General features: G+C 40.9%; 1 protein-coding gene across 1 annotated transcript; it reads right to left on the reverse strand.

Annotated features, from left to right (window-relative positions):
* Window positions 1-305: 305 nt before the first annotated feature.
* tunar (TCL1 upstream neural differentiation-associated RNA) lies at window positions 306-9,151 on the reverse strand. Its single transcript, XM_069536094.1, has 2 exons — window positions 8,220-9,151; window positions 306-3,238 (listed from the first exon to the last, which is right to left on the reverse strand). Exons 1-2 carry the CDS (start codon window positions 8,253-8,255, stop codon window positions 3,053-3,055), a joined length of 222 nt encoding a protein of 73 aa, XP_069392195.1. The 5' UTR covers window positions 8,256-9,151; the 3' UTR covers window positions 306-3,052.
* Window positions 9,152-14,346: the final 5,195 nt, after the last annotated feature.

Genomic DNA, 14,346 nt, shown 5'->3' on the forward strand with positions numbered 1-14,346 from the left:
GCTTCTTTCCCCGTCTTCCTCTTCAAAGCTCTGTTGTAATCTCACAGAGCTGTCAGATGCGGGATAGTATAGATTTTCAAAGATCTTTTTTTCTCTTGCCCACACTGCTGTCGAGCAAATGCTTTCCACTTTTCCACCTTTTATTTCAGAATCTGCAACGCTGAAAGAGTCTTTCAGAAGTGATGTCTATTGTATTAATGAATGTAGCTGATGTGCACTGATGCTCGGGCTGCGTTGCATAAAACTGCATATTTTAACATTCGTCTCCGTCCCTCCACACAGAGACAACACAGTGAAAATCTGTTTTTAAATAGTATTTATTGAACATTTTGTAACAAAACTGCAAGCTGAAAAAACCTTGAAACCCTTCCTTTAGTCAACCACAAGAGACGGATTCAATGATTGTAAATAGGATTAGCATACACGTGAATAAAACGTAAGAAGAGTTGAGATAATATAGCTTCAGGAGAGATAAGCAAAAAATAAGGATAACAGGAATTATCAACTTTTACATCAGGTATGAATACATTCATAAGACGTGTCCGTGTGCTTACTAAGCCTTCGTTTTCTTCCGAGTACGAGCGCCTCACGCCAACAAAAGAAGAGCTGACGTCTTATCGAGCGAGCCGTGTTACATCCCAGTCTCTTTATGATGCAGTGGATCAGGATACGTGTTCTCCTGCACTTCTGCTCCCCTGGTCACATGACAGGTGGCCTCACAAAGGTACTGGTCTCACTGGTTTCCGTCCTTTCTCCACTGGTGAGGTTGAGACACGTTGATCTCAGGCACTTTCTGAAAACATGAGGTTGTTGATCGACAAACACAAATGTAATGTTCCATAAACAAAATGTAGCCTGTTGTCTATAGACGTAGATTCTCTACATACAGCACATCCGTATTTATTTCTTTAAAGGATTAGGGCAACATTTTCTCTCAACCAGCGTTTTCCCCAAAACGTTGACAAATTTATAACCAACTATCAGAAAAAAACACAGTTACAGGGAAATCAATTTGCATCTTCAGCTCAGTTCAAACTGTCACAGGACTTCATTTAAAGATGGGGTAAGTGATTTTCAACCCAAACTGTTTTTGTCAAATTCTGCTAATATCTCCTCACGTTCTGTGTGTGCACTGAAAAATAATCATTCCTCTGCTTTCTGCTATTGAGGGATGGGAGGACAACCTGCCCTCAGATTACGTGCACCGGCCTCTTTATCTAATTTAGTCACTCCGCAGCAACAGACAGCAAAACAACATATTCTTGTTAAATATAAGTTTAAACTGTCCTTCAGCTTTTTATGAGATCAGCGGTTCACCTTGAGGTGGAGCTTCTGAAGGAACACTGATGGGAGGGGTGTATTTGTTTTGTTCTTGAATTATAATACAAACCCCAATATCACTTACCCCACCTTTAATTTATAATAACTCAATTATTTGCAAAACTCTTTTTCTTTAGTTACAAAAAAAGAGTGTTGCCATATTTCCAGTCCTGGGTGATACAAATTTCAGGTTTTAAGCTTCGACATTCAAATCAGTGGAGTGTGAGACATCGAGGACAAATGACACAGTGTCAATCCACTCAATCAAAGCTATGATAACACAAGGTCATAATACTAAAAGTTAAAATTGTATGTGAATATGTAAATTTCCCAACATTCACAGTGTTGTCCAGTGTGTGGTAAACCCACGTCCGTCTTACACCACAGAAAAGATCAACACAGGACTTGGCCCAGGTCTGGAAATAACTCAGCTTTAATTCGCTCAATGGTTTTGCTCAGTGTTGTTTTAAGACAAAAGCAGGGTGGGTTATAAAATGACCCATTTTTGACCTCTCATCAATAAAAACAATACGACATTGGTATTGAATTACATGTATATACAACAAGTGAAATCCTTCACAAAGTAGTAATAACCTGATACGTTTATACATTGTGGAAATAGCCATTTCCTCATGTTTTAAGGCAAACAGTTATTGTGCACGAGTCTAAGAATCAGTGATGCACAAACTGAGGATCAATGGCTGAGCAACGCAAACTATCTGAAGCTCTCACGTTAAATAAACTCTATGTACATCTACGGGTGGACGGTTCCGTGTGTTTAAATCAGTGTTGATAAACTCATGCAGCCTGAAGTATATGATAGAACTCAACAGCTAGTATTACTTTTTTTTAATCTCAGCCTCCTGAGCCGAGGCTCGAACTATATGTTAAACTCATTTTCTAACACATGGATGCATCTAATTTCAGATGAAAAATGAAGAAGAAATGATAATCAAGCAATTATGTATTTTATCTATTCCTCCTCTATTTAATGTCAAGCACAAAGTCAAGTGCGTCCATTAACAGGCGTATTTCAGCACTTAACCCTGACACAATGCCCCCGCTTGTTAAGTAAATTAGACAACCCAGTGTTGTGTGAATGTGAGCAGATTTTCAGGTCCAACGTTGTTTTTCCCCCCAAAATTTAAAAACAAATAAAAAATCAAGCTGAATATCAATGATATGATAATGTGTTTATTTAAATTGTATATAACTGAATGTATGCTGTGTTCTACCAAGAGGATGTTTGAGGAGAGATAATAGACAACAAATAATATACCTGTGTTTTTACTTTCTCTGTACATCTTCACCTTTAATCCCAATCAGCAATGGATTGAGTTGGTAAGAACGTCTGAAAAATATTTTCTAAAAGCGTCCACTCTCTCTCTTTCTCTGCCATCTTTCACATCCCTGTCAAGGCAGAAGCTGCATCTTGTTTTTTAATGTCTCTCAGTGGCTTCATGCATATATGTACAAGTCAAACGTGTCCAGATATTCTGGATAATCCAATCTGTAAAAGGAAGAGGAACAGACCAGCTTCCCAAAGTCTGAGTTGCTGAAAGTGATGCAGGATTGACTCCATATGGTGATCACACATCAGATCCAGTCCACCACATGGGAATAAGGGCATCGTCCTTCCTCCTCCCATCCTCATCCCCATACAAGTCGACATACTGCAGCTGCAACAGCTAAGACCAGCTCTGGTCAATGAAGCGCAACAAGCGTTCGAGACCTACAAGGTTGTGTAGATGTAGACAAAGATGATGACTACCAGGTTGAGGATGGTCCCAATGATGCCCAACATGGCCAAGATGGACTCCTCCTTGCCTTCCTTGTCTTGGATTCCCTTTTCCTCATCACTGTAGACAGTATTTACCATTTTCCCCGGAAAAGTCTGCAGTTTTCGTCTCAGACGAATCTGAAGCGAGCAGATAGGAGAGAAAAAGAAAATCCATGAGTTAGTTACTTCAACTGGTTAATATGTTTGTTGCACAGTGTGTGGTGGTGAGCGATAACGTCAATGTTATCTGTTGGTGAGATGATTGGCGAAGCAGTAAAATGATTAAGAATTATTTTCTTTTTTTTTAATCTTCCTGATGTGTGTTTCAAGGAAATAATGAAAAAGTTAATTGAATTACATTCGCTGGAGAGAAAGCTGCATATTAATGTCTGATTATCAAGACTGAGACCAAATCTGTTTTCAGAAGAAAATTAAATACCTTGGAAATTGTTGTGGTCTAATCAACAGATTTAAGAGTCAGAGCTGGGATGGAGAAAAAAAACTGTGGGGGTTGGTGCATGTAGTTTGACTGTGTTCTGTGTGTGAAGAAAGAAAATGTGATTGACTGGACAGAGGATCTACGAGAGTCCAACACACACACACACACACACACACACACACAACTAGATTTCACCGTACTGCTGCTTTCTGTGAAAGATTTTCCATCAAAAATAATACAACAATTTGTGTGAAATGCAAAACCTAATTGGTCAGTTCCAGGAGTTTTGGATAATTATACAGATGCAACACTTAATACATATAATCTATGCACGTGAAGTCAGTTCAGGTTATCTATACAGCTTAGTTTATCTATATTGTGAGAACTTGCGATAGCTGCAGTTATTAGTTCTAGCTGATCTTGTCTCGTGCCCCCTGGGCGAGAACATAGAGGCGAGAGCTGGTGCAGTGTTTGTGCACAAACATAAACAGGGCTCCTGAGGATTCTAGGTTCTGAGTCAAATCTGGATGTCGGGGCTTACGGACACTTGACACCACAGGAGCAGTATGGAGGCATTTTAAACATTTTTCTGGTGTTGTTTTTACATTCAAAGAAGTGGTCGCTATCTACTTCAATTGTATCAGATTTGCTGCAGCACTGTTTACCCCTGATTAGATTTGACTGGATTCTGAAACTGTAAAGTAAATTTTTTACTCCTATTGTTTGCAACAAATTGAAGGCTAAACCATGAATGGCTTTTGGGTCACTAAATAATTTAGACAGGTATTATGATACTCTCAGTTTTCATTGCTCTTTGTCTGTCAGGACTACTCAAAAACTACTGCACTGATTTTATTGAAACTTGGTGGAAGTGTGGGGTAAGGATCTGGATTAAAGTTCCAGTGACTTTAATTTTTTCTGACATTTTTGTGAATTGCTCACAATATTTATGAAAAAGTTAAGTTATCTGTAAAGTGCTCATTTCCATGAACAGGTGAAATTTGGTGCAGATCTGTATGAATCTGATCTCAAACATGCAATATGGTGATAAAGTGGCCTCGGTGGATGTACGTGCCCTTTAAGTTTCTTCTATAACTACCCAGATGAATTAAGACATGGCTCTCTCCACACAGACACTTATTATTTTTCAGGTACTATGATCATGTTATTACTATTTTGCTGCAATACACGGAACCTTTACTTTCACTGATTCCTTTTGTGATATGCTGGACATCTGAGGAATGACCACGGCAGCTCTCTGAGACACCAAGTGAAGAAAAACATTCATTCATGCACTCGACTCTAATCAGCTGTTTTACTTCTTGTACGTGTGTGTTGATTTGTGGAGCCCGTGGTAGGGTATTAGAAACTAGCTGTATGTTTTCAGCCCATAGGCGCAGCAGTTTGTGCAAGTTGGCATCAAAACACCCCCCAGGAGGAAAAACATCCTTTTGCGGGTCACTGGGTTTTATACGCCGGCTAGCAACAGAAAAGCATGTAAGCTAATGCAGAGTAAAAATAAACCTGCGATCAGGGAACTGTTTCTTTTTGTAAAAAGCTTAGAAGCAAGATACACTCAACATTTACCTCCAGTGAGAGTTTAAAAAAAGAAGTTACCTGAAGTACAAGTACACAATGTCCCTCTTTGGCTGATACACTTTGAGTGGAGAGGACATAAAATAATAAAAACAATCCTGAAATACGTTTCAATATGTTTGTGAAGTGAAAACACTTTGTTAGAAGGAGATGGAGCAAGAATATAAAACAACACGTCATGATGTTCTCCACTTTTCTACCAACTCTGCTAGTTTGCTTTCTCTTCACTCTGCTGAATTCACCTCAAGTTGTATCATCCTATAAAAATATATAGATATTGTCCATTCCTGTGTTAAATTACTGTAGAAAACATGCCTTCTTAAACATTTTTCCAGATAAAGATAAATGTAACTTCACAGAGTTGTTTAATGCAGTTAACCTTAATACCCACACTATTATTTACAGGTGTAGTTTGATTTAATTCAAATTTATTAAACCTTTTGGTCACCATTTCAACACTTTGCTTTTTTTTTTTGACGACTGACTGTGTTCTCAGAGGGAAACAGTGTTTGCAGAAATCCCAATTTGCCAGGAATGAGATTAATTACATATAATAAATAGAATGGGAACAAATTTCATGCATTTTTAGATTAGATTAGATTCATTTTCAATCAAGATTAATTAAATATTCTGTGGGAAAACAGTGAAAATGTTGAAAATCTCCCAATGTTACAGTCTTGGACCTTGGATCCATCCCTGATCCATATCTGCAACAAATCTTAATGGGATCTTCCTCAACCCATCCCTCATCGATCCACCAAGGTTTCTGAAAATCTGTTTGGTAGTTTTTGTGTGATCTTGTTCACAAACAAACAAACGGGAGAGGCGTGAAAATATTACCTTCACAAACACAATGAGAATTCAGTCATATTAACACGTTGTACTTGAGGCCAGAGCTGCTGCAAAATTAATAAGTCAAAATGGAAATCACTGACATAAGGGCCATCATGGTTTTTGTGTTTATGGATTAACCTATGGGTTGATATAAAAGGCCTTTCATACTGTGAAAGTCAAAGGCCTCTTTGCTCGGGCCTGTTTATGAGGCCAGGAGCATGAAAATGACTGTCCTCTCTAAAGGCTAACATCCCACACAGTCACTCTGAATTACAGCGATGTCCAATCATCGACATGCATTGTGCTCTCGACGTACATAAAAACCCCATCAGGCTGCTGTTCCTCCTCTGATCTGTGACAATGGGCTTTGATGGCCTCTCCTGGGGTTCACCATAAACGGGGCTTTCCTCAACCTGAATGGAGATGTTTGTGTGGCGCGCTGGATGTGCCCTCATGCATGAAGACACTGCTCGCAGCTGATACACACGGCTCCGCGGCAAAAGAAAAGAAAAGAAAAAACGAGGGGGGAAATCGTGTCTAAGGGGTTGTGGGTGCGGGGGAGATGGGGGTGGTGGTGGAGTCCAGTCTCTGCCAAAACCTGAGGACGTGGCGAAACGCTGGAGCGTAGCCGTACGTCACAGAAAATAAAAAAACCTTCTGGACGTCCTCCAACGTCACCTTCTTCAGGTTCCAACAGAGAACATTCTCCTTCTAGTGACTTTCCATAAACATTAACTACCCATCCTAACGTCCTCAGTGTGTGATGGCAGGACGGAATCAGAGCTGTTCTACTCCAGAGGAAAGTTGTGGATTATGACACAATGCATTGAATGAGGAGATTATCAATCCAGCCAAGATACAGTACAGCCTTCTCCACTCCTCCTCTTATTGATTAGCCATTTGACTTATTCTAAGGTAAAGAGGATTTAGTTATCTCAGCATCGATTCCTCTTGTCACTCAAGAGCTCATTCTCACACTCTTAACTCTTTTCCCTCTGTGAGGAATCTGAACAAGCCCGTCGCTGTCAGGATTCAAATGACACACCTGGCGTCTCTGGATCAACATTTCCTCCCTCTGTTCTGAAAGTGAACAGCGTCTCCTCAGGGGGCGAGCTCACACCTGGTTCTTCACTCGTACAGCGACAGCCGGGAGCGTTTTCATGAGCAGACAGAGAACGAGACAGTAGAGTGGGGGGGGCGACGCCATATACCTGGGACAACAAATCTTTGCTGCACCTAACGGAAGCTAACATCCTCAGATCAGACCAGTGGAGAGTAAAAGCTTGTGTCACTTGAATAATCCCGAGCATGTCAAATGACTCCAGATGCTAACAGCGTCTGACAGGCAGTGTCGCTTTTGGCATTGTTTTTAAAAATGGAATTAAAGCAAACGGCTCACCGTCCTCTACCACGATGCACACACACAAATACACACAGGGACAGGTTGACGCCCATCACTCACAACACACGCACACACAAACACACACACACATAAAGAACCCTGACTAATAATGCATACAAGTGTATCAGAGAGGAAGTAAGGAGGAAGAGAAGAAGAGACGTGTGTTGGTGAAATCAGATGAAATTAGTAATGAGCATGACCTATTTTCCAAAAACCTGTGCTCGTTGTTCTGTGATGGAGAGGAATGCGACAGATGTATTTTGGATGGAATGTGAACTGTGTTTACTGGAAAACATTTTTATCATTGAACAGGATAAAAAAAGAATCACACTAAACAGTTGAGATGAAGGTATCATGCAGGTTTCATGTTTTGGGTTATTTTCAGATGAATATGATGTAGAACAGAAATTCAAAACATGAATTCAAACTTCTGTTATAACTTCTGTGCAGGATCTCATCAGGCACCAAATTAAATGTTTCATATACAAAAACCTGGAGAGATGCTGCTATGATCCTTTGAAACTTGTTAAAGACATGCATCAGCAGCAAGTCCCACGGGAGTGTGTGGACATGCTTCCTGGACAAATAGCCAGCAGCTGCAGCAGCGGCAAATATTATCCGTCAGAGTGAAGCAGTAAAAGTGTCTCCGCTGCCTCAATCAATGATTCATACAAAGACAACTGAGCCTGGAAATGTCCCACATTTATAAAGAATATATAACGATGCATGATCCATTCACAGCTTGCACCCTGTCATGAGACATTTCAGAAATGGTAGAAGTGTTTGTTGACAACTGTGCACATGGTGATGAGTTCTGTGACAAGACTCTGGGAGGGAGCACGACCTACCTTGCAAAGCATCAGGAAAAGCATAGCATCGGACATGCTGGAGGGGGACGCCTCTCTGGAGTGCACAGGCGTCCCTGGCAACTAAGGTGAAAGTCGACCCCTCTCATCCTTCGGAGAGCAGGGTCCAGAGAGGGCTGACTCGTCTTCCAGCTGCTCCAAATGTAGGGCTCTTGTTGGATGTCGTACCCCGCGGCGTTCCGGTGTCTCCTCCCTGAATTTCATCTCACCACAGTGGCCAAGTTCTCGCTGCCATCACTTTCTCCCCCCTCAGCCTTTTGCGAGAGCTGAAACTGTGCTGCCCACCTCCTCCTCTTGCTGCTTCACTCCTCTTTCTCCACTCTGGGTTTTGTTTCCCTTCCCTACCTCTGCTGCCTCTCTGCTCTCCTCCTCTCCGTCTCCTTCTCGTCTGTGTGGAGGGGTGATGTCAAGTTGAAGAATGGAGTCAGATGATGGGCAGATGGGGGTGGGAGAGTAACAAAAGCACTTTCATATGAATTTTTGCATCGTCCGTTGTCTCACATGAAGCCTTCAGAGAGAGAGGGAGAGATAGTTCAGTCTTGTCTTTGCTGCCAAGACGCCTTTTCAACCCTTAATACAGGCTGACCCCTGCTCTCAAACTTTTTTACGGCTCAGCACCATAAAGCGTGTTTGATGTTGACCTCTCGGCGTGTAAGTGTTTTATAATGAAATCTTTAAAAAGGAAAAAGAGGAGACACCCCTGCTGATGTGGTGGAAGCCCCTGCTCGCTCTGTAGGATGTGGAGCCTGGCAAAGCTTAGCTCGCGCTCCAGTGGCTGAGCGTGTGTGTGTCTAACTACCTGAGCAGAGCGGATGTCTGACGGAGAGAGAGAGAGAGAGAGAGAGGGAGAGAGAGGGAGAGAGAGGTGCTGTAGAGGAACCAGTCGCCTCACACTGGCGCTGTTGTGGCTGTTGTGGCTGTTGTGGCTGTGATCGCTCCACAGGCAAAGAGGTATCCTCTGCTCCCTCTCTCTCTCTCTCTCTCTCTCTCTCCCCCGTGCATATTAATGCAGCCATGGTTGCCTGGCAACCGACTCCGGGGAGTCACACTGAGCCTGATGACAAGAAACATCCATGACACAGTCCGGGATCATGGGTGAGGGTCTCCTCCTCCCATATGTTTTTTTAAGGGGGATTTATGTGTGTAAGCTGATAGAAAATATGCCAGGTTGACCAGCCACTGGTCAGTTTGTGTGTGTAAACCTGTGAGTGAGATACTGTGTGTGTTTCTGTTTTAGTGTTAAAAAGCACAAGCTCCTCTCAAATCGATGGAAGTGTGAGAGAGTTGACTACTCATGTAAAGAATTCATACAGAAGTGCAGTTTTAATATTTTATGTGTGACACCAGACAGATATCGAACACATTTTTTTGTAATATAAGAACATTTGCAGGAAAAAGAAAATGTTTGTGAAGAATTCCGTGATTGTCCAGCAGCAAGCTGCCTCACAGTACTGACCTTTGAGGCAACAAAAAGCCAGAGTCATAAAGGGAGGAAGTCAATGGGGCTCATTAGCAATGACCGTTTGAGACATATTGCTCAAATGCACCTTAAACTGACTTAACCTATTATCAGTTAGCATGTTTGCTGATCATTAGTTTGTACGCTCAGACAGCTTTAATTTCCATCCATTCATTATTTATACCACTCATCCGTTCTGGGCGAGTGGTGGGGTTTTACCATTTCATTTTTTGTTGAATGAAATTGTTGGTGAACAAAAACATACCCATCACATCTACATACCCAATCAAGGCAATGCTAGCTTTTCTTATTGTAATAATGTTAATTCATAATGATGTCATCATGATGTCAATAATACCATATGATGATAAATGATGTTTAATCAATATGAACTGTAGGTTGTGTCTGCAATCTGGTTATTAAATGCAAAATACACCAGTCATTGTGATGATGTCATTAGGATCATGAATTATTTGTGACTTCCTAATGATGTTATCATATGGTGGAGAATATTTTTCTGATCAGTATAAGCTTTGAATTCTCTTTCTGGCTCTATTAGTTGTGGAGATAACTTGGAAAATGTTGCACCAACCAATACTGGCTCTCTGTGTTCATCAGCATTATCAAGGAGGTGGTCAACTTGAAAGGAATTTTCCAAAGGTTAAGTGTGAGTTAGCACATATTTTCAACAAAAACATACAGTGTCAGCTCAGTTTAGAGTGTGTGTGTCACCTTTTACGCTCGATTCACAAACATTTTCCTCATCATGTCCATTCACGTGCCCAGAAACGTCCTTATGTCGCCCTCGGACATCGGGATGCGACTCATCAGTGTCAGCAAGTAATAGATACACTGATCAAACCCTGCTAATTAACCTTCCAGGACATTTTACCGTGCAACCCGACAACCGGTCCCGTTTTCTCACTTGACCTCAGCCAGGGGAAGGACACGAGCGCTCAGTATTTAACTTGTGAGCTGAGAGACGTGTCTGTCTTTTAGAAGAGGAGACTCAGCCGGGCCAAGCCACACATTTCTCATTTAAAGAAATGAACAGTTACACTACTTGAATATTTATATCTATTCTTCAATTTTACAATCGGGCCGGCTACTGATACATGTTTCCAGTAAGAATGAATGTTGCATCTTTATATGTTTCATTATGACTTTCGAGTTCCCAGATTGTTTTTGTTTTCATCACCACAAACAGAGACGACCTTGTTTCAAGCATTATTCCATTTGTCTTCTTCCCCATTTCTTGCAGTGTTTCTATGAGAAAAGAGAATAGCAACTGTAAATAGAAGAATATATTTGATGTTGCAGTGATTCTAGTGAAAATTCTGCAGCGCATGTTGTTAGATAAATAGGAGTTCAGAGACAGATTCTCCTTTGGTACAATATGTAATTATGTGGATGGGCTTGACAGCTAACGTAAATGTTTAGATTGTGAAACAGCTGCCAACAAATTAGTTTAGGCTTGATGTTGCTTTGCGCATGAAATGACCCAGAATGGACAGCAATAAAAATGGAAATGTAAAGAAAGCGTTCACCACCACACTGAAACCACTGGTGTGCATAATTTTATTGCCGACTGCCATCCCTCTCTGCCAAAAGAATAACTAACTCAGACTCTCGCTGCCTGCATGGGCATTTGTAACAATTAATGAAGGTGTCCAACGAATTTGTTCTTGTCGTCTGGAAACAAAACCAAGTTTTTTCTGCAACTGCGTCATGATTATCTTTGTCTCACATCAATTCTCATTCAAACTGTGCCGATCGGTTTCAGTACACGTTCATTAAATTGATTTCGAGCAATGTGTGCAATGTATTCTTTATAATGATGATACAATGAGCAGAGTCTGTGTCAGTTTCAGAGTTCAAGCTGCACTAATCAATAATTTTGTATTTGTAATGGATCAAATGACTGTTTAATGTGAAATGCACCTCCACTTTCTCCTGTTGTACAAAACTGAAGCTAATATATTCTGATTTTGATTTCATTTGGAGCCAGAGCATGTTCTGTAGTGATGGTGGAGGGAGCGGTGGTATTAAGGTCAGTCTCAGCTGTCAGTCATAAAGTTTCACCCCTTTTTTGAAGCATCAAATAACGAATGACACCAAACATATCAAAAACAAGCACTTTAACAAACATCGAACTGATTAGAACTACCTTTCTTTGATAAAATATACAGTAAATTAAGATACTTGTGGACTTTTAATTTTGGCCCATGTTCCATCCACTAACATGGAGGATGTAGGGTTTTCTAACTCAATAGTTGGTGGGGACCAAAACAGACCTAATACAAAGGCCAAGTATTGTTTTTATATTGTCTGTGTGTGGACACAAATGAATAATGCATTATATCATCTGGATGTGTAAAAAGTCAACCATCCAAAGCTTTAGAAGACAGTGTCGCTGTTATGTTTACAGCTGGTTTTAAATGTGTAAAAATAAAAATCTATCATTCTATTGTACAGCCTTACCAGTAACTATATATTTTTCTGGGGCAGGAGGGTCGGGGTCAACACTGCGTTTTCCAGTGTCCTTGTAAACACACCCGCCAAGATTAAAGTCAATCCGATGAGCGGTTGTCAAGAAAAACAAAGGACAGACAGAAAAACAGAGATCTATGGATTTATTAGAAGGATAAACATGAACTAGTTCGAGCTGGAAAACACACACATCAAGAAGTGAAGTTGGACGAGGGTATGACAGAAATATCTTTCATGTAAAAGCTGAAAAGAGCGCTGAGCGGGTGTCGGATTTCCAACTATGAAAGCCTTGAGTTGACTTTAATTAATTTCACTGGGTAAACCCGCTTACATTTCATGAGGTAGAGCTGAGGACACAAAGGCCTTTGAGCAAACTGGCGTGAGAGAATATCTCAACCACACAAACTCCAGGTATTATGGTTTTAGATTCAAGGGTACAGCTAATGGAGTCTGAGGGTCTTAACGATCCAAATTAGCGGAGACGTAAACAACAACTAATGCCTCTGCTCTTCTTCTTTGCATCTTTGAGTTTATATTTGCTCATTCAACCCAGAGCTTTCAATTTGTCCATCAGAGGACGCAACCTTGTCACAGCATATGTTATTGAGAGGCCAGAAAGTTGCACCCTACGTGCGAAAAAACTCCAACAATGAATGCATTCAACACATCGCATGACAAGGCCGTGCGCCTCAGGTGATTTCAGAAGAAATGCATGGAAAGGTTTGATACGGTAAATCTTTTTGTAAACCTTGAAGACACATCAAACACTGAGAAGTACAACAGAAGTGTTGGCTGGTCTTGAAAGAAAGCTGTCGAGAAATCTCTGCAATGCTTCAGTCTCCGCACAAGCTTTATTCCTCTTTTGTGCTGGGAAGAGAGAGACACGGTGAACGTTAAGGGGGATCCTAAGATCCTAGGAGTGGTTGAACGAGGCTAAGGAGTGAGGCGATGTCATGACTGCCATTAATCCTAATTAGCAGGGAACATGACAGCAGCATATGGGTGTCCTCCAGTCAGGGAGCCAGACGGCTGCTCTACCCAATCCTGTTCCTGTCGCTAATGGAGATGCCGAGACAAGGGGGAAATAAAAATTCAAACTTTGAAAGATGTTTTACTCCTTAATTCTCTTTGGGATAGATGGATGGCTCGTAAGCAGAGGCCGGACAAAGTAAAAGCATTCCTGTTGATCATGTCGTTATAGTGACCTCAAATTGGTGCAGTGTGTGGACCAAAGAAGGTAAAATAACAAGGACGGACATCAGAGATTGATTTGAGGGTTTTGTTTTTATGTGTTTTTTTTATCTGCTCCAGTAGCTTTAACGTTTGATAGAATAAAAAAATGCTCAGTTTAAAGAAAAAAAAAAACCTAAATCACTCAGAAATAGTTTTACTAATGCTTTTAGGCTTGATTGGTCGAAGCCCGATATAAGACTTGGCCTCCCATCGGCATTGTCATTCAATTATTTAATCGTGGAGTTTCATAATCAAATAAGATGCTATATATTCACCAGGAGTCTGATTTGACCCATGGTTCAAGATTTTTCTTCCATGTAGGACTTTAAATTAGACGAAGAATTATATATTCCATTTAAAATAATGGATGGAGGATAGATTACTGCACATACTGTGATTAGGAATGTAATATTTAAAAATCAATCTAAAGATAATGGTTTATCTGGACGGCTACCACTGCTCCTAACTGTATTTTCAAATTCTGTGTTGTTGTGACAGATGTGTTATCGTGGGAGACATGACAGGTATTTGTTTACAAGATCATTTGGAGTCATTTCTCAGATAAGCAGGCTCAACGACGGCAATGTTGAAAATATATTTATTTTTTCTTACCATTATTTTTAGAAGCAGAAGAGTTTGACTGTCCTCTCTCTTTCTCTAAAGGCCAGCCCGATATCCTCGCAGCCTAATCTCAGATTCTACTACTTACATCAATAGCCTGTCAGCCCGAGCACATGAAAGCCTGTTTTCTGAGAGCTGCTCGTCGTTCAACTGGAACGCTCAACCCAGATTTCATTTCTATACCGCCCCTCGAATGTTTCACAGAGGAGACGAGGTGCGAGCCCGCACCCTGAGATGTCCAAGGGTCAGCACATTTCCGCTTTTTCAGATTTCTTCAAATGTATGTGTATCCTGAGTAAACTATAA

This window comes from Paralichthys olivaceus, chromosome 12 (genome assembly GCF_024713975.1).
Source record: "Paralichthys olivaceus isolate ysfri-2021 chromosome 12, ASM2471397v2, whole genome shotgun sequence".
Lineage (NCBI taxonomy): Eukaryota > Metazoa > Chordata > Actinopteri > Pleuronectiformes > Paralichthyidae > Paralichthys > Paralichthys olivaceus.

Excerpts from the sequence above, each read along its gene's own strand:
- tunar (XM_069536094.1), bottom strand. The coding sequence starts at position 8,255 with ATGTCCGATGCTATGCTTTTCCTGATGCTTTGCAAG. Across the intron at positions 3,239-8,219 it reads TTTTCCTGATGCTTTGCAAG|ATTCGTCTGAGACGAAAACT; the intron begins GTAGGTCGTGCT and ends TGCTCGCTTCAG.